Raw genomic sequence first — 26518 nt, 5'->3', positions numbered from 1 at the left:
TTCACAAGTCTAAGAAATTTTAAGGTTTACAGTATGAATCCCTCATGCTTTTCAAACTACCTCCACCTGACTCCTAAGCCTCCTTCTTAAGGAAAGCCTTCAGTTCTTCTTTAGTCCTTATCTACATCACTTTATGCTAATTAAAACCCTTTCACAGGCTATCTGACTGACCCTAATCTTTCCACCAGTAAATTAATAAAGAAAAGAAAGGGAAAAACCTCTGGGTTTGGATGCTATACTCAAAGTTATAGATGGAAAGCTTTGAATTACCTTAAACAATAGGAATTCTGGTAGATGTAGATCACTGCCAGATGAAGACTGGACTCAGGTAAATTGTTTTTTTCCAAGCAAATAATCTACCTGGATGTCACAGATTGTCTCCATTAACATACTGACTTTCCAGGGAGAATCTCTTAGGGCAAAACTCCTCCTTCAGCTTGAAATTGTCACTCTGCCCTTGGTTTTGTTATTATAAATTTAAATTATTAGAAAATGGAAATGAGATCCTTTTCAGAATAATTTGAAGAGAAAACAATTCCCCTCCAATTATCTAATTCCCTTCTAATTTTACTACATTGGTTTTGTTTTGGGAGAAAAACAATTTCATTTCACATACAACATTGTCTATTTTATCTTGATCTTCTATTTATTCCTCATTGGATCATGAAATGTCCCCCTGTCCATTCATATAAAAGTTAAAATTTTCCTCATAACTCATTTGTTTTATATCACCTTTTGTATCTAACTCATGTACCCTTTCAGAGTTTACTTTGTTATGGTATGCAAGACATTGGTCCATCCCTAGTTTTTGCCAGACAAATTTTCATTATTCCTAGCAATTGTTGTCAGGAAATGAGTTCTTACCTTTGAAAGTGAATAAGCCTCCTCATTTTACATGTGAGAGAACTAAGGTAAAAACATAGGATATGGCAGGGCCATGATTTGAACCCAGGTCTTCTGACTCCAAAATCACAAATTTTACACTGCCAGTAAAAAAAAAAAAGTGTATATGGCTAGAGTTATCCTCAGAGTTTCATTGCTGGGTTCTTTCTGCTGCATTTTCCTCTGAGGAAGAAGTAGAACAGGGCCACTTAGAATAATGGGGATGATCATGATCATGATCATCAAAATAACTAGCATTTAGATAGAACTTTAAGGTTTACAAAGCATTTTCTCTCATTTGAATAACATTTCCAAGGCTCAGACAATGGGTTATCTTTCCCACTGTACGGTATCACGACCCTCATACTACAAGATTTTCACTCTCGACTTCACCATCACCAACATGTTGTACAAACCAGAGATGGGCGAAAGTGGTTCCAGCACATTCGAGGCCACTGAGCATGTCCTGAAGAACCTGGTAAGACTCCATCCCCACTCTCCCCCATGGTATACCTCCTCTCTCCCATGCTGCCTTCCTTAGCCTCGAGTATCCAGACTTGGTCTAGCCAGGTACTCAGAAGTTCTCTTCTCTACTTTTGTTTCCAGCTTAAGGTATTGTTTGAAAGGAGCAGCCTTGGCTCTCAGTATTCTGGATGCAGTGTGATCTCATTGAGGTGAGAATCTGTCAAGACATCAGCTCAAATATGAGGGACCAGCACATTTCCATTTGACTCAGTTGCCCAGAATGGTTCTTCTTCTGCTTCCCAATAGCAAGTCCTTCTTACCCAAGCAGTAATGGATAAAATCCCCCAGCCAACAAGCCATTAGAAATATTCTAGGCTCCTACCCTTTCCCAGGTGGAGAAATATTCTATCCCCATAGCTCTTCCAAAGACAAGGTTGCAGCTGTTTTCACTATATAACTCCAAATGAAAGGAATAACCATAGGCACCAAATGAGTGCTTAGAAAATGATTGATTAGAATATATCATTAACTTTCTCTAGAATCTTGGGATTCTATATTGACAGCTGGAAGGGACAGTAGAAATCATCTGGACCACTCTCTTCATTTACAGATGAAGTGAAGGCCCAAGGAGATTCCAGTGACTTTTCCAAGGTCAAAGATAGTCAGATCCAGAAATTGAACACTTGCCTTTTGATTTTAAATTCAATGTTCTTTTCATTACTCTAAAGAAACTACTGAAAATAATCAGACCCTATAGACACTTGTAAACAGAAATGAGTATATTTACAGATCACTACCAATCCCATTGTAGTGGATAAAGTGCTAAGCCATGGAATCAAGAAGAACAGTTCAAATTTTCTCTCAAATACTTACCAGATGTGTGATGCTGTGCAAGTCACATAACCTGCGTTAGCCTCACTTTCTTTCCTCTATAAACTGAGAGGGCTGGATTTGATGGCTTCCAATGTCCTTTTCAAGTCTAAATCTAGAATCCTCTCTAAACCTTTGTTCAACCTTTGTTCAAAGTGGACCACTTCTCTCAAGACTGTCCACTGAATAATTCAATTTCAGAAACAAAACCAGTGGTGTCAAACTCAAAAAGAAACTGAGGCCACTAAATTATATACATATCAGGGTCCCTATGGACTGTATATTGACTCAGAAAACCATACACATTTATATATTACCTTTATAATTAATAAATGAACACATTAAAATCAGATTGGAACTACACTTTAATCAAGAACAACACTTTAATCTGGTTCATGTGACCCTCAGGAAGGGTTATGTTTGATATCTCTTATCTGAAACATCAATTTCCAGGTCTCGAAATAATGGGACAGCAACAGGAGTGGATGTGTATTGCATTCTTAAGGAAGTCTCTGCCAGCGCTGTCCTGGAAAAAGAGAAAGTTTACTGGGAGTTGACTGAACAGCTCTTTAGAAGAAAGCTAAGCCACTTGATTATAGACAAAGACAGCCTCAGTGTGGATGGTAAATAGCTTGACAAGTACCTTTCTTCCTTTGGGGGTTCCCATTCCAGAAAAAGACCCACCTGCCCCAAATTCTTCTTTCCTTTTGTGCCTTTTTTGTTTTCATGGTTTCTTTCTCACTCCTGGGAGCACTGTCCCTCAAAGTGGTGACAAACTGTCAAGACATGGAGGGCTCACTTCTAAAGATCAGAAGAAGCTTGATTGTTCTTAAGCTCCTTCAACCAAGAAGTATGCCATGAATCCCTTCTGAAATGGTGAATCACCATTTTTCCAACCCTATGGGCCCCAAGCCATCTCTCCTCTCCATTCCTCCTTTAATCTTTTGCCCACATAGAGATACCCTACTCAAAGATTGATGTGTACTCTCTCTCTCTGCCCACCTATCACCTTTCTTTCTCTCTCTTCTTTCTTCTCTCCTCTTTTCTCCTTCTTTTTTGTCTTCTTTTTTCTCTAACTTTCCCAAACTCTTGTCTTCATTTCTCTTGTGTGTCTTATTCTATTTTTTTTCTATCCTGTTTTCCTCTTCTCTTCCCTCCTTTCATTTACTGTTCCTTGATTTTTTCTTCCCGTCTCTCCAACACTTGTTCCCTCTGAATTTCCTTCTTTCTTCTCTTTCTTTTCTTTTTCCCTCACCAACTTCAGGGTATAATCGTAAGATGACACTCTTCAGATCCAGGAAGGGTGAGTTTCAAATTTTCTTTATTCTCTATGTACTGGGACACTACAATGAAAGATATTTTTACCCTTTTTTGGAAGGGAGCAGTGTAGGTCAGATAAATAGAAGTAGTGTTAGGGGGTTAAAATATGAGATATGCTATTAGATATGGCTAATACTTAGACTGTATTTATTCACTTGCCTATTTATTTTCTTTTTGTTACTCAAACTGTATCTAAATATTTCAAAAGAGAAAATTACCCCATGGGACTTGGAAATCAAGCTGCCCCTATATAGATCTTGTTAAAGATTGAGTCAGACCTCATTGTCTTTGTAATCTGGTACTTAGAGGGGATGTCCCAGCATTCCAGAGGGACTTGTGCCTCTCACCTATATTCTTCATTAGCCAACATTGGCCAATAGGTTTAATTAATAATGTTTTTATCCTCTGCTCCTTCAAGAATTACACTCTCTCCAATTCTGTCTCTTGCTCAGTCATCACGATCTTCTGGCATTACAGGAATAATGTTTAATTTCTCTTCTGGTTTTTCTACCCTGGAAAGGTTTGTTTAAACCTAATATCCACAAGGACATGAAGCAGGAAATGGAGAGGGCAGGAGAGACAAAGTCCCAAGTATCAGGTATGACAAAGAATTAAATGATCCCTTCTCACAAGGTCCCTGTATTCTAACAATGATGACAATTACAGAGATGAATATATATTGAATATAAACTAAGACTAAGTACAGTTAACAAGGTATTTGAGGAGGAAGTGTGTAGGAAATCATGAAAGGTTTCATGTAGAAGGTGGTGCTGGAGGTTAATAACAAAGGGAAGGAAGGGAGGGTTATTCCAGTTATAGTGCAATGTCATAGTTATGGGAGATGATGTTTCCCATATCCAGGAAATGGAGAAGGTCAGATTGGAAGAATTATTCAATGCAAGAGGAAGAATAACATCCATTGACATTGGAGAGGTAGATTGAGGCTGTGATAAAAAATGCAAATGCATTACACATTAATAAGATAGAATAAATCAGATAAAAATTGTGCATGCAACTATAAAACTAGAAAAAGATAAAATCAGAAATCTAATTAATGTTAGAATTAGAAATTCTAAAAGTCGAAGGAGAAATTGATAAAATTAAAAAATAAGAGATCTATTGAGCTAATAAACTGAGAGTTGGTTTTATGAAACAAACAAATAAAACACATGTCCCATATAGCATAGAGCATTGGTTAATTTGATTCAGAAAGGAAAGAAGAAAATCAAATTACCAGTATCAAAAGTATAAAAAGTGACTTCACCATCAATGAAGAAGAAATTAAAGCAATCAATAGTAGCTATTTTATACCCAATTATATGAAAATAAAACTATTCTTGTGGAAATGGATGAATATTTTACAGAAATATAAATTTCCTAGGTTTACAAAAGATGAAGGAAAATATTTGAATGATCCCATTTTGAAAAAAATAAATTGAATAAGCTCTCAAGAACTCCCCAAGGAAAACATCTCAGGGCCAGATGGATTCACAAGGGAATTCTCTAAGAATTTTAAAGAGCAATCAATCCCAATACTAGATAATTTTTTTAGCAATTTGTGATTCAAATATGGTGCTGATTCCTAAGCCAGGAAGAGTTTAACAGAAAATTACAGATCAATTTCCTTAACAAATATTGATGTAAAAATCTTAAATAGAATACTAGCAGAGAGACTCCAGTAAAATATCACAAAGATCACTTACCATGACTAGGTGAGATTAATACCCAGAATGCAAAACTGGTTTAATATGAGGAAAACTATCAGCATAATTGATCAGATCAATAACAAATTTAATATAAAACTCATGATTATCTCAATAGATGCTCAAAAAATTTGACAAGATTCAATGCCCATTCCTATTAAAAAGAGGAGAAAGCATAGGAACAAATGGATATTTCCTTAAAATGATAAATAGTATCTATCTAAAACTACATCAGCAACTCTCATCTGCAATGAGGATAAGTTAGAAGTCCTCCCAATAAGATTAGGGATGAAGAAAGGATACCCATTATAATGGCTATTGCTTAATATCATACTAGAAATACTAGCTTTAGCAATATGGAAATGAAAAGAAATGGAAGGAATTAAAGTAGGCAAAGGGCTTTGCAAACACCTATTTTGGGAGCAGCTGGGTGGCTCAATGGATAGAGAGCAGGGCCTAGAGATGGTAAATCCTGAGTCCAAATTTGAACTAAAACACTTCCTAGCTGTGTGACTCTGGGCACATCATTTGACCCCCATTGCCTAGCTCTTTCCACTCTTGTTCCTTAGAACAAATATACAGTATTGATTCTAAGATGAAAGGTAAGGGTTTAAAAACCCCCCACCTATTTTCAGTTTCAAATTTGCTACCTCCTCACCTACTGAGAGGGCAAGAGATATATAATACTCATTATCCTTATAAAGTCATGTAAAACATTTCAATGTGAACCATATTATGGGGAAAAGAGCAACAAAAATAAAGAAAATGAAAACATCTGCTTCAGTTTGCACTCAGAATTCATCAGTCCTCTCTCTCTGGAGTTGGATAGCATTTGTAGAGTGCTTTAAAAGCAAAAGAGACTTCATTCTTTTGCCTGTGTTTTATTGTTTCTTGATGTCTCAAGAAATCATAAGCTTACAGTTGACCAATTCTGATTTTGAAAGAATTATGTTCTTCAGTAAAATTTTGTGATTCTTTATCCATTTGTCCACTTCTGTTTTTTAAAGAATTATTTCCTTTCATGAATTTTTGTCCCTCTTTTTATGTTTAGTCATATTTTAGTCCTAATTAAAGTCTTCTTCAGGGAATTTTTAAGTTTCTCCTACATTTCACCAATTTTGTTTTTAAGTTATTATTTTCTTCAATAGTTTTGGGCTCCTTTTGCCAAGCTGTTAATTCTCTTTTCACAGTTTTCTCCTCCAGTTTTCCCTCTATAAATCTTATCTCTATCATTCACTTTTCTGCAAATTCCAAAATTGAGTTTGGGTCCACTAAGTAGCAATTTTCTTTAGGTTTTCTCTCACATTGTTATCTTCTTCTGAGATTATTCTTGGTTTTCCCTGCCAATATAATAGCTTATCATGATCAAGTTAATTTTTTTATTTTTGCTAATTTTTCCAGTTCATTTCTTAATTTTGAACTTCATATAAAAATGGAACTTTGCTCACAGGAGAGAGGAAAGTCATGGCCTCAAGCTGTGGTATTCTTCATGCTGTTCTTTTTAGAGCTAGTTTTAGAGGTCTGTGACTTTTTAGTGCTTCCAAGATAGTGTGATCCTGTGATATATATGGTTAATGCTTTCCTACTCTGCACTCTGGGCTTTACCCAGGAAAGACTCCTGGTTCACTTCAGCTCTCCTCTTTGCTTTGGAACTATGACCAGGGCACCATATAATTTGTGAAGGCCTACTAGTACTCTTTTCCACCAAGGAATTGTGACTGAGAATTGTGCATTGGCAACAGAGTTTCCAATCACTGCTATCCATACCCACTGCCATCAAGGGGTGGTCTCCAGTAATCTCCTTTTAACCAGTTTTCTGACCCTTTTACCAATACCTGCCACTGTCTGTGTATTAGGGATAGATCTGCCCTACTCCCACTGAGTCATATGTTTCTCCTGTTAACTTATTAAGTTTTCTTAGGACAGAAAAATGTCTCACTTTAACATTTTAAGTTGCCCCTGTCACTCTAAAATTTAGTAGTAGGTGTAATTTTGAATTTTTTGGATGGGAGTATGAGGAGTGTTCAGCTGGGTAGCCACTTGTAATCCACCATCTTGCCTCTAACTTATTCACATAATTCTTTTTTCTGATATATGGATTCACAAATATTTTATAATTCTATAGTTATTTTGAATAGATTTTCTTTTCCTCTATCTCCTGCTTGACAACAATTTGAGGATTTTTCTGTTTTTTTTTTAATATCCCATTACTTAGTTGAATATAGTGATTATTTAACTTAATTTTTAGTTGATTCTACATGGTTCTTTAAGCAGGCCATCATATCATTAGCAAATACTGATCATCCCCGCCCCCTTCTGGACTTATTTCTTTGATTTTTTTTTTATTACTGTAGCTTCCATTTCTTAAATTATTTCTTTTTTTAAAAATTATTTTATTTGGTCATTTCCGAACATTATTCATTGGAGACAAAGATCATTTTCTTTTCTTCCCCTCCCCCCTCCCACCACCTATCCAATAGCCGACATGCCATTCCACTGGGTATCACATGTGTTCTTGATTTGAACCCATTTCCATGTTGTGGGTATTTGCATTAGAGTGTTCATTTAGAGTCTCTCCTCAGACATGTCCCCTCAACCCCTGTACTCAAGCAATTGCTTTTCCTCGGTGTTTTTACTCCCACAGTTTTTCGTCTTCTTGTGGATAATGTTTTTTCTCCTAGATCCCTGCAGATTGTTTAGGGACATTGCATTGACACTAACGGAGAATTCCATTATGTTCGATTGTACCACAGTGTATCAGTCTCTATGTACAATGTTTTCCTGGTTCTTCTCATTTCTCTCTGCATCACTTCCTGGAGGTTGTTCCAGTCTCCATGGAATTCCTCCACTTTATTATTCCTTTTAGCACAATAGTATTCCATCACCAACATATGCTACAATTTTTTCAGCCATTCCCCAATTCAAGGGCATCCCGTCATATTCCAATTTTTGGCCACCACAAAGAGTGCAGCTAAGAATATTCTTATACAAGTCTTTTTCCTTATTATCTCTTTGGGGTACAAACCCAGCAGTGCTATGGCTGGATCAAAGGGCAGACAGTCTTTTATCACCCTTTGGGCATAGTTCCAAATTGCCCTCCAGAATGGTTGGATCAGTTCACAACCCCACCAGCAGTGAATTAATTCCCCTACTTTGCCACATCCCCTCCAGCATTCATTACTTTTCTTTGCTGTCATGTTGGCCGACCTGTTAGGTGTGAGGTGTGTAAACCTCAAAATTCCTTAGACTTATAAATGTTGGAAATTTCACCATTGGGATATTTCATACTTGGAAAATTTCTTACTGATAGTCTATTGGAATGGGAACCCCATTGGCATGGGAGGTTCCTTCTCTTCCCTTCTTAAGATTACTTTAGGACAGAAACCTTTTGCTGAACAATGGAAAGGACTTTGACCTATGCTTAAGCATAGAACAGGAATTTCTTTGAATCATGATTGATTTTAGAATTGATACAATGGAGATACTTGGAATAAATCTCCACCCTATTCAGTCCTAACAGGATTGAGTAAGGGCTGCAGCCTAGATCAAAGATTTAATCATTTGAAAATATGACCTTCAACAGACATGTGAAAAAAGCCAGAAACCTCTGGGCGGTCCTGGGTTAAGCTAGAGCCTCCATTGGCACAGGGAAATTGATGAACAGTGATTGGTAGATGGGAGAACTGAGAGGAGGAGCTTGGATGGTTTCCTTAAAGATAGGAGGGTCTGGAGACTTGAGGGGGGTTGAGGAGTTTGGTCGGGGTGATTGCGGTGGACTCTGAGAAGGCTTGCTCTGAAGGAAGCTGAAGGTGGGGGCCTCTGAGACTGTTTCTCCATTTTGGACACGTGAGTAATAAGGACTGATCTCTTTTCTTTGCCCCAGCTATCTAAGGGCTTGGGCCTTTTGGCCCAGCCTAAACAGAAGGGGTATTTAAGCCCTATTCCCTTCTCTCCCTTTTTCTCTCTCTCTATCTCTAATTCCTTTCTTACTCCTATTGTAATTAAACTCCAAAAAAGGCTGACGGCTGACTTGAGTTTTTCATTTAGGAATTACATAGCTGATTCCTTGGCGATCTTAAATTAATATATGTCAGTCTTTTAAAGTGATTCCCTTGTTACAGGTGATACCCCAGAGTTATTTTGATTTGCATCTCTCTGATTATAAGAGATTTAGAACACTTTTTCATGTGCTTATTAATAGTATTGATTTCTTTGGCTGAAAACTGCCTATTCATGTCCCTTGCCCATTTATCAATTGTAGAATGGCTTGATTTTTTGTACAATTGATTTAGTTCTTTGTAAATTTGAGTAATTAAACCTTTGTCAGAGGTTTTTATGAAGATAGTTTCCAAATTTGTTGCTTCCCTTCTGATTTTAGTTACATTGGTTTTGTTTGTACAATTTTTTTTAATTTGATGTAGTCAAAATTATTGATTCTACATTTTGTGACTCTTTCTAAGTCTTGCTTGGTTTTAAAATCTTTCCCTTCCCAAAGGTCTGACATGTATACTATTCTGTGTTCGCCTGATTTACTTGTAGTTTCCCTCTTTTTGTTCAAGTCATTCACCCATTTTGAATTTATCTTGGTGTAGGGTGTGAGATGTTTATGCAAACCTAATCTCTCCCACACTGTCTTCCAGTTTTCCCATTAGTTTTTATCAAATAGTGGATTTTTGTCCCAAAAGCTGGGATCTTTGTGTTTGTCATAGACTGTCTTGCTGAGGTCATTTACATCAAATCTATTCCACTGATCCTCCTTTCTGTCTCTCAGCCAGTAACAAATTATTTTGATGACCACTGCTTTATAGTATAATTTGACATCTGGGACGGCAAGTCCTCCTTCCTTTGCATTTTTTTTCATAATTTGCCTGGATATCCTTGCTCTTTTGTTCTTCCAAATGAACTTAGTTATGTTTTTTATTCCAATTCAATAAAGAAGTTTTTTGGTGGTTTAATGGGTATGGCACTAAATAAGTAAATTAATTTGAGTAGGATTGTCATTTTTATTATGTTAGCTCGTCCCACCCATGGGAAATCAATGTTTTTCCAATTGATTTTTGGAAGTTCAATGGGTATGGCACTCTCTTAAATTATTTCTAACATTAATGCTGATACTCATTCTCCTTATTTTACTCCCAGTTTCATTGCACACACCTTCAAAATTTCTCTAGTACATATATTGGTGACTCTTGGTCTTAGCTAAATATTATTTACCACATCACAAAAACATCTATCCATTCTTATGTTTCTAAATTCTCTTGTGTTTTTTAAAAAGAGACATACTATTTTCTGTCAAAGTGTTTATTGCATTTATTGATAAAATAATAAGATTATTTATTTTTGTTATTAACCTTGTTCCATTATATTTATAGTTTTCTTGATACTGAACCAGGCTCCCATTCCTGGAATACAGTCCAAACAAAAGTTTATAATCTTTTAAACATGTGACTGTAATTTTTTTCTAATGTTTTATTTAATATTTTTGTATCACTTTTCATTAAGAATAGAATGGATTTTCTTTTCTTTTCTTTCCTTTGTCTTGCCTTGTTGTAGGTATCAAGACTATGTAATAGCAATGATTTCAATAGAATTACTTATTTTTGATTTTCTTGTAATATTGGCATTGATTTTTCTTTGAATGTTTGATAGAATTCATGTGTAATTTTATCACTAGAACCAATAGAAAACTGTTGAGAAAATAGCATGATTAGCTTCACAGAAGAGAAGGCATTAAAACTGACATTTTAAATAAATTGGATGATTGTAATAATTTCATAGTGGAGGGCACAACTGAGTTGGTCCATATATAGAAAAAAGTGTGAGCAAAAACAAAGAAAGAGTAAAATTCTGGATAGGTATGAAGTGTGAAGAGGAATCCAGTTGTGAGAGGGTATATGGAAGAGAGTCATATCAGTTAATGTAGGTTAGACCCAGACTTTCTGTAGTTTAACAACAATTTTTGAACTGAATTGTATAGAACCTTGAATGCTATACCTAGTTTCTTTGTATTTATTTTACATAAAATTTGTACTTAACTCCATTGAAACTTGAAAAAATTAGGATTTTGAAGGATTCTTTTCTGCCCTATAAGAATTTAACAACTTTATAACAGTTTAACCTCTCCAATTTCCTGTTGCTAGAACAAAGGGAGGGGATAAAGGAATATGTTTGTGATTAAATAAGGAATAAGTAGGTGTAACATATTATTTCTCATCTGCACACAATTAAATGTGGAAATGTATTAAACTCAGAATAGAAATAGTGAGAGATAGACTAAAGAGATAGACTTAAAATGATATAAAGGAGGGTCTAAATGAGGAGGGGAAGTCAAAAGCAAAATAAAACTTCTTCCTTAGAAGGATATATCAATTAACATAAATTGAACTGATTCCTCCCTCATTCATGTAGTGTAGGAGGCAAGGATGAACCCTTTCATTGCTAAAGTAATGGAAAATGGACCACAGTCCAAAACATGCTGTCAATTATACATCCTTCTTGTCACAAGGCACCGTGCAAAAAGGAAGAGGGGATGATAATGACCATAGCTGGAAAGTCATGGACCATAATGATTATAACTTTTAGCCCTGTAGTAAGAACACACTGTTCTGGCAACAACAACAACCCCAATCACTGCCTCTGGCACTACTGACTTGGGATACTCTGCCTGCTTCCTCTGCCTTGCCAGAGACCATGGTAGCACCAACTGCCTGGTCTGGAGTGGAGATGAGCCCATATGAAACTATGCTCATTGCTGAAGTCTCTACCCCACCTGGGCCTGGGACAGGAGGAAGGAGCCCCATAGGTGTCCCTTCATACCCTGCTACCCATAATACCACAGCAACAACCACAGCCTTCCCCTGGATCAATGTGCCCCTAGCAGGATCTATAAGCTCCTCAACCACAATTCTTTCCAGTGTCAGTAGAGAAGATCCAAAGTCAATTACATTTTTGGACATATCGATTTCAGAGACCACAGCCATGGCTACTGCAAGGGAAGGGCTGGCCCTGATGTAGTCCACAGCCACGATGGACATCAGCAGAGGAGCTGAGACTGTGGTTCTGTCCACAAGTAAGTTGCCCACCAACTCAGCTTTCCCTCTCATTCCCATGGACAAACTATCCACCCAGACTACCACGGTCACTATTCCAGACACTGGTAAGAACAGTTCCTTCATTATATTCCCTGCTGGAACACAGAGTTTCATTTTAGTGAAATATAAGGAGGAAACAGTCATTACAATTATGGTCTCTGAGTCTGATGTGTCCATGGAGGAGGTCAATCTTGTCCTTTATCCCTTAATGACTCATACAGGTTGCATGATACAGTAGTAAGAATATACATTGCATGGAGTCAAAGGGTGTGGATTCAAATCCTAGATCTGCTATATTCTACCTCTGTGGGGAAGACTGATCAGGAAAGACAGATAATAAGGATGGAGCTTTTTTAGTGAAATATAAGGAGGAATCAGTCATGGAGAAGATAAACCTTTGAATTCTGATTACACATCCATTTGGCAGTTGTGGACAAAACACTTCCTGGTACTTTGTGGATAGGATTGAGAACATGTCCAGGACTAGAGTTATTATCAACCCATTCACATCTCCACTGGACAGATCAATAATAGCTAACACAGAGCATGCCTAGTATATAGCTAACGCATATAAGGCCTACAAGATTAGTAGGGTAGTACTAAGGGAGACCCATTTGGAAGTTCTACCAAGAAGACTCAGAAGGTGTTCAAGCCAGGATTCAAGTTGTAGGTGTTCTGACTCTTGTCTAAAGTTATTTCTACTGGACTACAGTGAACACTCTTTAAGCAGACATGGTGGGGGAAGTGAAAGCTCTATGCCAGTGGAATGGTTGACTCAATAATGGGCCCAGAGTTGCAAAGCAGTAGATGGCTAGATGACCCAAGCTTTTATGATAAGTCTGCCCTGTGCAAGGCCAAGGGGGTGAGGATAAATGAACAGCTCCCCCTCCAGAGGTCAGAATGGAGTTCATTCCTCCTCCAAGTGGCTGATCCATGTAGAGGATGTGACACCCACACAACCTCTAATTCACATAGACTGTACTCATTCCTGTAATATCCATGTGTGTGTGTGGTCTTTGATTTTCATTCATAGTTTGTTGTACTTTTTCCTTCGGTTCCCCCATTTTCTCTAGTGCCATCACTGACCCCATTACCTTCCTCTAGCACTACAGATAAGAACTCCTCCATGCTTCTCATTCCTTTCTATGTGCAGCTTTGAGAATAGGAGTTGCAGAATGAGTAGTGAGGTTCCCAATGCTATGAACTTTTATATTATCAATCATCGGCATAAAGTTGGAAGGAATCTTAGAAGTATCGAGAAGTATATATATGGCCTCTTGTTTTGTGTATGTGGAAACTGAGACCCAGAGATGTAAAATGATTGGCTAAAGTTGATTGGATAGAACTAGAATTTACCCTCAAAGGTCACCTAGCTTAATCGCTTCATTTCCATATGTGAAAACTGAGACCCAGAGAAGTTAAGATATGCCAGGTCACAGATATAGAAAGCATCAGAGGTGATATTTGAACCCAGGACCTCTGATTACAGAGTCATTGTTCTTTCTACTCTATTATGCTATTCTTCAAGGTCAAGAAGAGAGTTTAGCCCTAGAACTGCATATTGAATGGCTAAGGCTCTTTCCACTTTGGGGAAGGTCCCTTCTATGAACTCTCCAAGGGCAGAGAATGTTTTTATATTTTTATTTATATCCTCAGTATTTAGGACATTGCTGGACACATAATAAACACTTCATCAATGGCAACTAATTGAATGCTTTGATCTAATGAGTAGATTGGTGAGATCTAGTTTATTAGAAAAATTCATCTTCAAACCTATCTTTTACACCTACCAACTGCTTGCCTATGGAAAAGGGAAGGGGAAGGAAATAAGCATTTATATAGTGTACTAGAGGGGGAGCAGGAACCGAAGCTTGAAAGGTCTAAAAGAAGGAGGGAACAGATAAATAGGAGCACCACTTCCTCTCCCAGTCAGAGCTGCACAAGGGAAGGTGAGATTGGATCAATGTCCAGAGCTGAAAGGTAAAGAGGAAAATCCCCTTCAGTCTCTGGTTTCTGTCCCTGGATGGATATTATCTTAGTACATTAGAAGAATCAGATGTTCACTTCTTCTGAATTAATAAGATCTATTTATTGTTTTGAGATTTAGGAATAGTAGGTTTAGGGAAGAGGAAAAATGGAGAAGTTCCTAATTCTATTTCAACCTAAATCCCTTTAAGGAGTTGAGAGCTCAGGTCTGGGGACCTGAGTCCCTGAGGACATTGTAGAGTCAGGCTGGTATAATTTCTTAATATAGAGAGATACAGCTATTGAAGATATCAATGGAAAATCTTCTTGGGTGGATAGTCTCTTATCTTCCCCAAAGGGAAAAAGTCTCTATCCAAAACTATTGAGGAATCATGACTAATCTAATTTCTTTAGATAAATGAGAGATCACAGCAGGTTAAGCTCAGCAAGTTGCTCTTCTTCCTTTCAGTTCAGAAGAGAAAAAGAACCCCTGTCCAACTGTCCATCTGCTTTTCTTGGCTAGAGGTTATATAGCCCTATCCCCCATTGCCAGCAAAGTTCCATTTCCTTCCTGAATGAGATTTCCTTGCCAATCAAGTCCTTGCAATGCAGACTATAGCTCTCTCATCCACAATAGCACCTACTATGTGCCAGGCACTGTGACTAAGCATTTCTCAGAAATATTATCTCATTTGGTCCTCATAATAACCCAAGCAGTTTGGTGCTATTGCTATATTTAGCCCCACTTTGCAGGTGGGGAAACAGAGGCAAGCAAAGAATAAGTGACTTTCCCAGAATCAAAGTTAGATTTGAACTTAGGTCTTTCTGACTGCAGGCATAGCACTCTGTCCATTATGCCACCTAGTTAGTTCTATGGTGAGAGCCACCAAGGTCAGAAGACCAGGTGTCAGCATAGACAGTGGTCAGGAATGTAGACAGACCAAACGATGCTGATCTTAAACAAGGAACTTTGGGGCAAATGATGCAGATCTGGGCAAGTCACTTTATCTCTGTGAGACTCAACTTGTTCATCTGTAAAAGGGGTTAATAATAATTGTAGGACTTTCCATTTAAGATCAGTTTCCATGACCTGCTTCCTCACCTTGGCACAATAATTCACTTGGACCTTTGGTAATTACTTGCATTTGGCCCACCCTTTTAGTTCCAAAATCAGAGATTTACCTCAGAGTCTGGTCCTTTCTGAGGCATTGTTCTTCATTCAGGGGGGCCTATTGCCCTAGTTCATGCATTGGTTCCTACATAGTAGATCTGTGATTGTGTGACCTGGTCCTATAATGCTCTGGCCACTGATTGTTTCCAAGAATTCCCATAACCAAGAGAACCTGGAACTGGTCAGAGGTCAGAATTGAAAAACTGACCCTTTCTGATATCATTGTCTGTACGTGGCTCCTGGCATCCAATCAGCCTGGTGGAGAATGTCATCTTTGGAGCACTGGGTGTGGGGGAGATGAGAATAAGAGGACAAATTCCTCTAGATGATCTTAGGTGAGGAATGGAAGCAGCAAATCAAACCATTTTCTGGACAAAAAACTTCAGGGAAGGGAAGTGACTCATGTAACATAAAATCTCTAAAGGATCCCTTTTTTCAGCTCTGACTGAATTTCTTCACTTCATTTACTTCTTGCCCTTGATAGTAAGTCAATCTGAACAAGGAGAGGTCAGGTATCTATTTCCAATAGAAAATTAACTTTATTAGGGAAGCAATATGTCATCCAACACTGTTGAGAAATCAGGCCACATATGGTTAGATATCGTATTTTCCCAATTACTTATAATAACAATTTTCAATACGTGTTTTCTGAGATTATGAGGCCAAAATTGTCTTCCTCCTTCCCTTCTGTCCTCCCTCTTGGAGATGGTAAGCAATAGGAACTGGATTGTACAAGTATTATCATGGAAAACATACTTCCATATCATTCACTGTTGGAAGATGTGAGATTTAAAATGGTTGAGGTTTTAAACTGTAGTGAGTTAAAATGGTGGAAGATATAAATTGTGTTAGATATAAGAGAGGGTGAGTAAATTTTGACTGCAGAAATTGTTTCACTACAGTGTCTTGGGTTTTAAATCAAATATAAGGTGGTCGCCAGGGAAATATTCCCAATTATTCAAATACCCAAGTCAATTGGGTTTTACAGAGATTTTAATTAACAATATGAGTAATCAAAGAAAGAGAGAGAGAGTAAGAAAGGAATAAGTATGAAGGGCCTCAAGCCAATATGGCCTAGACCTGAGTCTTAAAAGAGAAATCAGTCAGTTTTTTAACACTCACCACAAGGTCTGACTAAACAAGGATTCTAGTAACACCAGGCCAGTTCCATCTCAGCTGACTTCACCAGAGGGCCTTCCAGCCAAACACTGTTCCAATAGGCCTCTCTCCAGAGCCTCCAGAGGCACAGAGTCCCCTTAGAGGAGCTCCAGGGAGACCTCCTTAGAGATTGTCCTCCAAGAGCTTCCCTTCTCCAGAGCCTCTCTCAAGAGATTCTTCCCAAGTGGTCCTCATCAGAGATTCTCCAAAAGGATTTCTCCAAAAGGATATATCTCCAAAGCATATCCCTCCTCAAGAGATCCTGCTTTTTCTTATATAGGGGTTTTTCTCCCATGTCACCTCCCCAAGGTCCCTACATCTACCAATCACTGTAGACGCTTTCCAAAGGTCTGCCAATCTAAATTCCTGCTAAGTCAACCCAGATCCTCAGTAAGTCTGAAGTAGAGAAAACACAGTTGAGTCAACTAATCTCATCAAGAGAAAACTTGCCCAACCCTTTTAGGTACCTAGCATCCCATTGTATCAATTCTAAAAACAGGCCTGGCTCAAAGAACTACTTGCCCCACCCATAAGCATGGATCCAAGTACTTTCTTTGTTTAGCAATGAGTTTTCTCCCCTAAAGCAGTCTTAAGTACGGTTGGAGTAGAGATCCTCCCATTTCTGATCCTGGCGAGTTCTCACATCAAAATGGGGAATGTTTCTCAGTAGGGAATTTGTTCCAATTAAGAATTCCCCAATGGGGAAATTTTTAACATTCACAAGTCTGAGAGATTTCAAGATTTACAAAGACAATACTCATAATAAACCCAAACTATAAAATAAAACTGTAGATGAACTAATATAAAAGTCAGTATGCTTTGATCTGCTTCTGACTCCCACAATTTTTTTCCCTCTGGACGTGGATAGCATTCTTTGTCAGAAGTCCCAGATTTTGCATTGCTGGCCCAGAATTGTCCCAGATTATTGCATTGCTGAGAGTAAAGACTTTCATAGTCGATCATCTTAGAATACTGTTGTTACTGTGTACAATATTCTTCAATTCCTGCTTATTTCACTCAGCATCAGTTCATGTAGTTCTTTCCAGCTTTTCTGAATTCGTCCTGCTTATCATTACTTATAGAACAATAATATTCCATCACCAACATATACAGTCATTCCCCAATTGATGAACATTCCCTCAGTTTCCAAATTTTGCCACCACATACATAGCAACTATAAAAACTTTTGTACAAGTAGGTCCTTTCCCTTCTTTATAATCTTGTTTGAATACAGAACCAGCAGTGGTATTATGGGATTAATGGCTATGCACAACTTTATAGTTCTTAGGGCCTAGTTCCAAATTGCTCTCCAGAATGGTTGGATCAGTTCACTGTAGTCTCTCTCAGAGGGGAGAGAAGCCACAAGGTAGGAAGATAGAGACAGGATAGAAGTTTATATACCACGAGGTGGATGACGGAGTCAAATTAGAGATATGAGGTGATCAGAATGAGTCTTTATTAATACCACACAGGTCAGAGAGATGAATAGAGAAAGATTAAAGATGGAGCTTGGCCTGAGGCCAAGCTCCTGTAAGGACAGCCATCAGCTAGCCTGAAAGGGAGAGAGGGGAGAGAGAGCGAGGCGGAGCTTACTGGGCCATAAATATCATTTGCTACGTAGTACATAGGGATGACCCTCATTGGTCAATGACAAGGCATAGGTGTGGTTTCTCTTAACCAAGTGAGAACAAAGAAACTTGTTTTCCCACCTAACCTGGGAGAAGCTGGGGTCAAGGGTCAGAGGCCTTCCCAGCCATGAGCAATACTGCGCATGCTCAAGACTGAGCATGTTCTCTTTTAAGGCAATCTGACTGCTACAATTCCCCCTTTTTGTTTTACACACAAAGGAATAGTGTAATATCAAAATGTAACAACATTACAGCCTTAACAAATACAAACACTCTGGTGCATAATCATATTCTGATACAGAGATGAAAAACCCACCCCGATTGTATAACTTAGATATACCAATCAAGAGTGAACATCAGCATAAACTGATTCAGGGATCAATCTTAAAAATCCCAAACTGATCTTTCTATCTATCTGACTGCATTTCAAGATCAATGCAACAGTCTTAGTAGATATAAAAATGTTAAGAAAATAATTTCCACGCTACTGATCCTGGTCTAATGAGGTAGAATTCTATGGTTCACATGACAGGTGCAATAATAAAGTTGGGGAACAGAGGAGGCCCAGAAATACTGCACTCTCTCTGTTCGATTCTTCTGCCCATCCGAGCTGCAGTCTCGGGGCAAAAGCTGTTAACTCTTCGTCATCCTAAGACCAGCAAAGGAATCGGGGTTATGAATGAAAGTCCCTGTCCGGGCAGTACAAGACTCAATCACAGGGTCGGCCAGTCCTGTGATATCCTGTTTGGGGTAACGAAAAATGAAGAGTAACAAAAGAAGAGATGGACACTATATGCAGAAGTTGTCCGTCTTTTCAACAGTTAGCAAAATACTATCCCTGGAGATGAAGGATAAGTCCTTCCTTTCTCTTGTACTGATACTGCATCTTGGGGATCTTTCCGTGCTCACTGCCAGATGCCTGCCACATAGGAAACTGGTTGGTAGCTCGATACCAGGACATTCAGCGACTGAGGGTGTCAGTACGCCACATCTCTGCATCTCCCAACCTCAAACATCCATTTCATATGGAAAGTGTATAATCGTGGCTGAGGCTGTCTGGTCCATAATGAAAGATTCATTATGATTCCCCTTACATGCAATCAGACATCACTTTCCAGAATGGTCATCTGAAAATTAACAATTGCTGTCATGTTCTCATGTTCACCGACTGTTGGGTGACTGCAATTATAGAAATCTTTGCACCTTCATAATTCTGGATCAGAGAATTCCTTGTACTTAAAAATTCTGGCAATAATTGTGCAACAGAAAAATCAAAGTTGAATACTTGAAAATGAATCAAAAGTGTTCTCTAAAATGAACATACTGATCTCTATGAGATTCCTCTCCCTTTTCTTTTTGTTTGTGGGTAGGGAGAGATCCTTTCAAAGAAAAACATCCTCTCTGAACAATTCTGGAGGATCATGTTATCACATGTCAAATGATCTTAGAAAATTGATCCTGGGAACCTGATCCCAAAATTAATACAAGATTCTAGACTTTTGGCTCACTGTCTATGTGGTATCTTTGAAACTGAGCCAATGTAAAATATCAGAACTTATATTCCCAATGATTCCTAATTCCTGATCTAAATAGATCAAAATTCGCCTTGTATATGAACATAATTTTGCACCATTACAGGCTTTGCAAAAAGCATTAATACAATAATCACAGTGCAATTTTTAACAAATACCAATATTCCCATACATTTTACATTCTCAATTGTAACTTAAATAACCATGATGGTGATAATGAAGTAATATTTCAAGTTTTGACTGCATATCCCTTATGTCTTCCTTATTTAAATCTCTGCTTGTATAAATAAACCCATCAATATGATAACCAAACCTATACCATTACCACTATTTGCAAAATTCATTCCACCAAACCAATGTTTGGGTAAATAGAAGCTTAAGTTGTTTTCCATGTAAAAACAATTTCTACAGTTTCTTGTACCTATGGAATTTGACATAGCTTTTTCATTCCTAATTGTCAGTGAATAATATTCAATGTGCTTTTTCTACACACTTATCTGTGCCTATTGTGTCATGTTTTTAATCCATACTCCAAAACAGTAAAACTTAGATTATACTTTGCCCTTGCTCCATGTTTTTATGCAATAATAATTTTTTCCACCTAGGAGAGACAATGACTGCGCGTCCACAGAAATTGTCACACCTAGAGTCCTCAGTGTTTTCCTGAGGTCTTACTTCCATATACCAGAACGTCTTCCAGTATATGAAAGGGAAGCCAATAGATCCCGAATCCAGTGGCCATCTGAATTCTGGGATTGTTGGAGGAGAGCAAGACATTTTTTCCTATTAAAATATTACCCACAAAGACAGGGTATCAGGAGTAATGGTTAACAATGGTATTAACACTTAACTACATCTCTGGTAGTCAGCCCTTAATGTCCATCCTGGTATTGTCAGGAACATAATCTTTGCCTGGATGTCAATGATTTCTTACAATAACTCAGGTTCCTTATTAAAGATTTCCTAGTGTCTTTTCCCTGATCTCTCATCCTTTCTTGAGAGTAACATCAGTGTCACCTGTCCATTAAACCTGTCTGTGCAGCATTTTCTGCTTAGCACCTCATTTTTGTTGTCAGAGGTATCAGATTTATGCTATGAATGAAAGTTTTCTATCTCCTACTCTTTGGAGAGTCATACCAAGGTCTATACCCTTGTTGATAACAGCATTTCTTATAATACAAGTGGTAGCTTTACAATGCATACAATATACATTTCTTTTGACAGTATCATATACAAAATACAGGGTATACATTAGTAGCTAGACAATTTGTAGCTAATTCATCTCAATCCCATAGCAAAGTCTTTGGAGTGTGGGACATATTTGGTGTCTTGTACAGACACAAGTGTGATTTAGTCCTTCTGAATTAGCATACTTGATGTTGCTCTGGGTACCCCATCTCAATGGATATAGAATGACAAGTGTCCATCAGTGGCCTAATAGCAAATGTCTCTAATAGTGTAATGTCATTGTTCTGTAGTGATATTAGTCACCAAAGAAGTGTCCTTCCAGCGTGCCTGGATTGTGGCTGGCATGCAGATAGCTGATGCCATCACCTTCCGTCTGCTTCTCTTCCTGGTCTGTATCAGCTGACAGGAAGCATGACGTGGGAGACCAGATGTTTTCATTATCTGTGAACATACAAACAAGACCTCGACCCAACATTATCATCCCCTTGGGTCCCTTACAGTCTTAATATCTTGATGATATTTAACCCACTTCAGATATCTCACACAATGTGATCTTTATCATTACCTTCAATATTGATTATTACAAAGCTTTAACTTATCTTCCTTTTGGGGTGTAGAAAAGATAGATGATTAGTGATACCATATCCACCTCTTTCCTTATGAAAGTGGAACAGTCATAGCTTAACAGTGAGTTCTAAATAAGTCTGATTCTCATAAAAATATGTTGTTTACAAATATAATGTACCCTTTAAGACAATAATCATCATTACATTTTGGATAGTAATACCCATTTGTGCTGCAAGTGGACAGCATTCCTTATACTGTCATAACATTCCCAATTATACCCTTTTGATATTTGATCAAATTTGGCTAACATGGAACAATTCCAATAAAATGATTTCAAGTTACACATTGTACCAGTACCATTCAAAATTTTCAGGCATGTAATAAAGTCAGATCTTTTACCAAATACCCATATATTCCTAGAACAGAATATCTGTTAGTGACTCAATGATACTCTTCTGTAGTCAAATTGTTTCTCATACAATTACATGTGTGTGTGCATAGTATGTTAAACCTGCCTATAGGGCAGTCATAGCCTTTACAGTCCATGTGCTGCTTTTCTGGTGTCCTGTGCCAGACACCTCTGCCTTCTGTCCTTCTTCCGGGCAGATTTTCTTGCCATCAGATGCTCTTGATCCTCTTCCATGGACTTCATGTATCTGAGAAAGTAAACAGAAAACCTCGACCCCAAATGAAAGCCTCATTGGGTCTTAGAAAGTTAGAAAGTGACAAAACATATATACTTTCAGTTTTTTGAACCTTGGGGCTCATGAATTAGCTTGAACCCATAAACCAGGAGAGTAAGTATCTCCCATCACTTTTCACAGTTCAACCTTTGTGCCAGGAGCATGCTGAAATGCATCCTTTGCTCCAGAATATACCGTGGATATCTATCAGAGGTGAAATTAATCCACAACAGTTTGCATTGATAAGCAATATCACCTGCTTGTTCAGGATATAGATGTACAATAGACTTTGCAAAGCAGCATGTATAGATGCTTAAATATTTGCTTTTTCAAACCCATAAGCATAAAAATATCATATTATAAATCACTTATGATTTGACCCATGTGTGCTGGGATCTTAATCCTTTGTTTGCCTGCACCCAATTTTTGCTTTTTGAAAAATTTCACCTTGTGCAGCTATTAAAATTATAGCATTGTCTTATGCTGGAAAAATATGCACAGAATTATCAAACAGTTGCACAGAAGTTGTTATTTGTGAACTACTGCAATTAACTTCATAACTGAAAAGATCTTAATACTGTGACTAAAATCATTACTTTCATCTGCTAAGCCTGCAAATCTTCACTGCAGAAATAAATCAAATTGTGCCCGTAACCTTTGAATTTGCCTTATTTTCATAGATCTCCTTTCAATATCATGATCAGCTTCAATATCTGCAATTTTAATACATGATAGTATTGCCTCTTTCAAATCCTTAATAAATCACTGTACTGAGTAACAGATTCCTTGATAACTTTAATAATTAACCACTGGTAAACAGATTGAATCCTCCCCTAACCATGCTTTTACCCTGCTGAGCATGTGTCTTAATTTTCCATAGTAAAAGCTATTCTAGTTATAAATCATTTGCTTTCTGGATACAGGTATAGTAATATGCCCAGTAAAAAGTTTCTGAACTGCATACAGGCTGTTTGAATAAGCTCTGCTCAAGATTCATCCTGTTGCTTTATGTCCTGCTTAGAAAAGTGTTAATAATTCCTCCATGGTTAAAATTAGAAAGTCATAAATTCCTTTAAATCATAGTCCAATTCATGCTTATTATATCTTAGTATTAAATTTTTCTTCTAGCCAAATACAGCGTTTGTAATAAAAAAACTTGGAACCTCAGTTGCTCTGATGCTATCTTCCACGTGGCTCAAGCCATGTGGCCAGTAGAGAGAAAAAAATTCAAGCTGCTTCAGATTTAAACCCAAACCTTAAAAGTTTTCTGTTTGCACTTTAATTACCTCGTGATTTATACCAGAATTTCTCTACAGATAAAACATTTCTAGTCCTGATATTCTGTGGCATATAACAAAAGTCAGAGAAAGATATTTTAATTCTCTTTTTTAACTTCCTTTATCAAAAAATATAAGCAGACATTCCTTTATAATTTTGCCTATATCCAACCTAAATTAAAACGATTCAAATTCCCAGATCTCACTTCTCTGTGCTTTTTATCATTTGCAATCACCCAGGTAAAGCCTGCCTTTACCTGGTGGGACCTCAAACAAAAGAGTTCCTAGGACCTTTTTCAAATGCTAAATGAGTGTAGAGGCTTTCCTTTTTTTAAAAAAAATCTTCTGCCTTTGGTTACAGGATGGCAATATCTTTTTACAACTTAGGCTGTTCTGAATTTAACCTAATTCAGGATTATTACCTTGATTCATTAATTTTGCTGAGACCTGTGGTTTTATTAGATCCCTTTTTCCAAGTAATTCTGACCCTTTAAGTGCCCTGCTTGAGTCAAAGCAATTACTTCTTGATAAACCTTTTAAAAGCATCCCAGGAATTTGCCTGTGAAGATTAGCTTGCTCCTTGCTTCTGGTCTGCTAGCCTTTCCCACTGGGTGAATAGCAGCCTGGCTCTCTGAGCTTTTGTTTTAGGAGGCCATAAATTTGACTTTGCACTTTCCTGATGAAATCTTAACTCCTGCTTTTTCTTTTCCCAGTTGCTCCTTTCGAAATCCACTATGCTCTAGCAACTGTTTGTTTCAGACTGAGATTTCTCAAGTTCTCAATGGCCCCTAGTGAGGGTTTTGCTAGGTCAAATTTTCTTTTTCCTTCCCCTCCCCCTCAGACCGCTCCTCAGGTGTTTCTTAACCTCCGGAGATCCAGGTCCGGGGATTGTGCTAGCAGGCCCAGGTGGGGGAGGGAAACAGCACTCCCCCCCACAGAGATAGTTTAAGAATCATGCTCTGAGGGACCCTGTGCTTTCCTCATCCTGATATATTTTCCAATACTTCCCTTCCTCCCCCTTCAACAACGACATTAAGAGTCGAGCAGGGTTCAGAGGAGAGACCCACCTCGAGCAGAGGAAGACTTACCGTCCTTGGCCAGAGGATCAGCAGAATTCCCCGAACTCCGGCACCCGCCTACTGTTTTCCCTCAGCTGTGTGAAATAAAAGGGTTGAATGCCACGAGAAAGTGCCAGGTGTGGGTCCTGGTCACGTTGGGCACCATTTGTAGTCTCTCTCAGAGGGGAGAGAAGCCACAAGGTAGAAAGATACAGGATAGAAGTTTATATACCACGAGGGGGATGACGGAGTCAAATTAGAGATATGAGGTGATCAGAATGAGTCTTTATTAATACCACACAGGTCAGAGAGATGAATAGAGAAAGATTAAGATTAAGGACAGCCATCAGCTAGCCTGAAAGGGAGAGAGGGGAGAGAGAGCGAGGCGGAGCTTGCTGGGCCATAAATATCATTTGCTACGTAGTACATAGGGATGACCCTCATTGGTCAATGACAAGGCATAGGTGTGGTTTCTCTTAACCAAGTGAGAACAAAGAAACTTGTTTTCCCACCTAACCTGGGAGAAGCTGGGGTCAAGGGTCAGAGGCCTTCCCAGCCATGAGCAATACTGCGCATGCTCAAGACTGAGCATGTTCTCTTTTAAGGCAATCTGACTGCTACAGTTCACAACTCCATCAACAATGCACTAGTTTCCCAAATTTGGCTATGCTATCCAAAATGTATCACTTTCTTTTACTGTTTCATTGGCCAGTCATATAGGTGGAAGGTCATACCGTGGAATTGTTTGCATTTCTCTAATCTCAAATGATTTAAAACATGTTTTTATATTATTATTGATGGCTTTATTTTCTTCATCTGAAAATTCCCCATTCATATCTTTTCACCATTTGCCAAATTGGAGAATAACTTGTTTTCTTATACATTTGAGAAATGAGACTTTTAACAGAGAAACTTGTTTTAAGCTCCCTCCCCCTTTGTTGTTCCCTTCTAATCTTGTTTCCATTGTTTTTGTTTCTACAGTTACTTTTTAATTCAAATGAAAATTATTCATTTTACATATTATAATTCTCTCTTGTTTGGTCATAAATTCTTCCCTTCTCCATGCATTTGGGAGGTAAACTACTCTGTATTCTTCTAATTTATATTATCACTCTATATCAAAATCATATAGTCATTTTGACCTTATCTCAGTATAGTATATAAGATAAGTGATGATTTTTGAGTGACTTTTTAAATTTGTTTTCCATTTGACCAATTGTAGTTTCTAAAGTATTCTTTTCATCAGTGAGATTTTATGCCACTTTTTTATATAGCTCCAATTTTGCCTTTCTAGAAGTTCTTCTTCAGTGCATTTTTGTATATCTTGTCCCATATAACCAATACTGCTTTTCAAAAGAGTTCCTCTCTTTACCACTTTTTCTATTGTGATTTTAAAGGTATTAATTTCTTCAATATTTTTGTACCTCCTTTACCAATGTATTGACTATTTTTCATGATTTTCCTGTATCACTCATTATTTCTCCCAAATTTTCTTGTAGCTTCTCTTATTTGATTTCTAAACCTCTTATTGAGCTTCCTCCATTAATTCATTTTTGGGGAAATTGAGAGTAATCCCTGTTTTTATTGGGCATTTGGGGTTCAGCAGCATTGGTTTTTTTTTTCTGTTACCAAAATAGCTTTCAGTATTGTGTTTCTTTTTCTGTTATTTGCTCACTTCCAGCCCTTTCCTTTTCATTTCAAAAGAGGTAGTTAGCCCTTTGATCCAGCCATAGAACTGCTGGGTTGATACTGTAAATCTTGAAATCTCTCAGACTTGTGAATGTTAAAAATTTCCCCATTGGGGAATTCTTAATTGGAACAAATTCCCTACTGAGAAACATTCCCCATTTTGATGTGAGAACTCGCCAGGATCAGAAATGGGAGGACCTCTACTCCAACCATACTTAAGACTGCTTTAGGGGAGAAAACTCCTTGCTAAACAATGAAAGTACTTGGACCC

At 37.8% G+C, this 26518-nt stretch overlaps 1 protein-coding gene across 1 annotated transcript in view; it reads left to right on the top strand.

The window, feature by feature from the left end:
• The first annotated feature begins 276 nt into the window (after positions 1–276).
• LOC103103634 (mucin-2-like) overlaps positions 277–26518 on the top strand; it is a 57823-nt gene continuing 31581 nt past the window's right edge. The window contains exons 1-5 of the mRNA XM_056820634.1: positions 277–1360; positions 1489–1556; positions 2671–2840; positions 3482–3520; positions 4058–4135. Of these exons, the coding sequence (XP_056676612.1) occupies positions 1208–1360; positions 1489–1556; positions 2671–2840; positions 3482–3520; positions 4058–4135 (508 nt within the window). The 5' untranslated portion in view covers positions 277–1207. The remainder of the gene's footprint in view (positions 1361–1488; positions 1557–2670; positions 2841–3481; positions 3521–4057; positions 4136–26518) is intronic.

The sequence above is a fragment of the Monodelphis domestica genome, chromosome 3, assembly GCF_027887165.1.
Source record: "Monodelphis domestica isolate mMonDom1 chromosome 3, mMonDom1.pri, whole genome shotgun sequence".
Classification (NCBI taxonomy): domain Eukaryota; kingdom Metazoa; phylum Chordata; class Mammalia; order Didelphimorphia; family Didelphidae; genus Monodelphis; species Monodelphis domestica.
The sequence above is the reverse complement of the archived record's forward strand: the minus strand, read 5'-3'. Positions and strand labels throughout refer to the sequence as shown.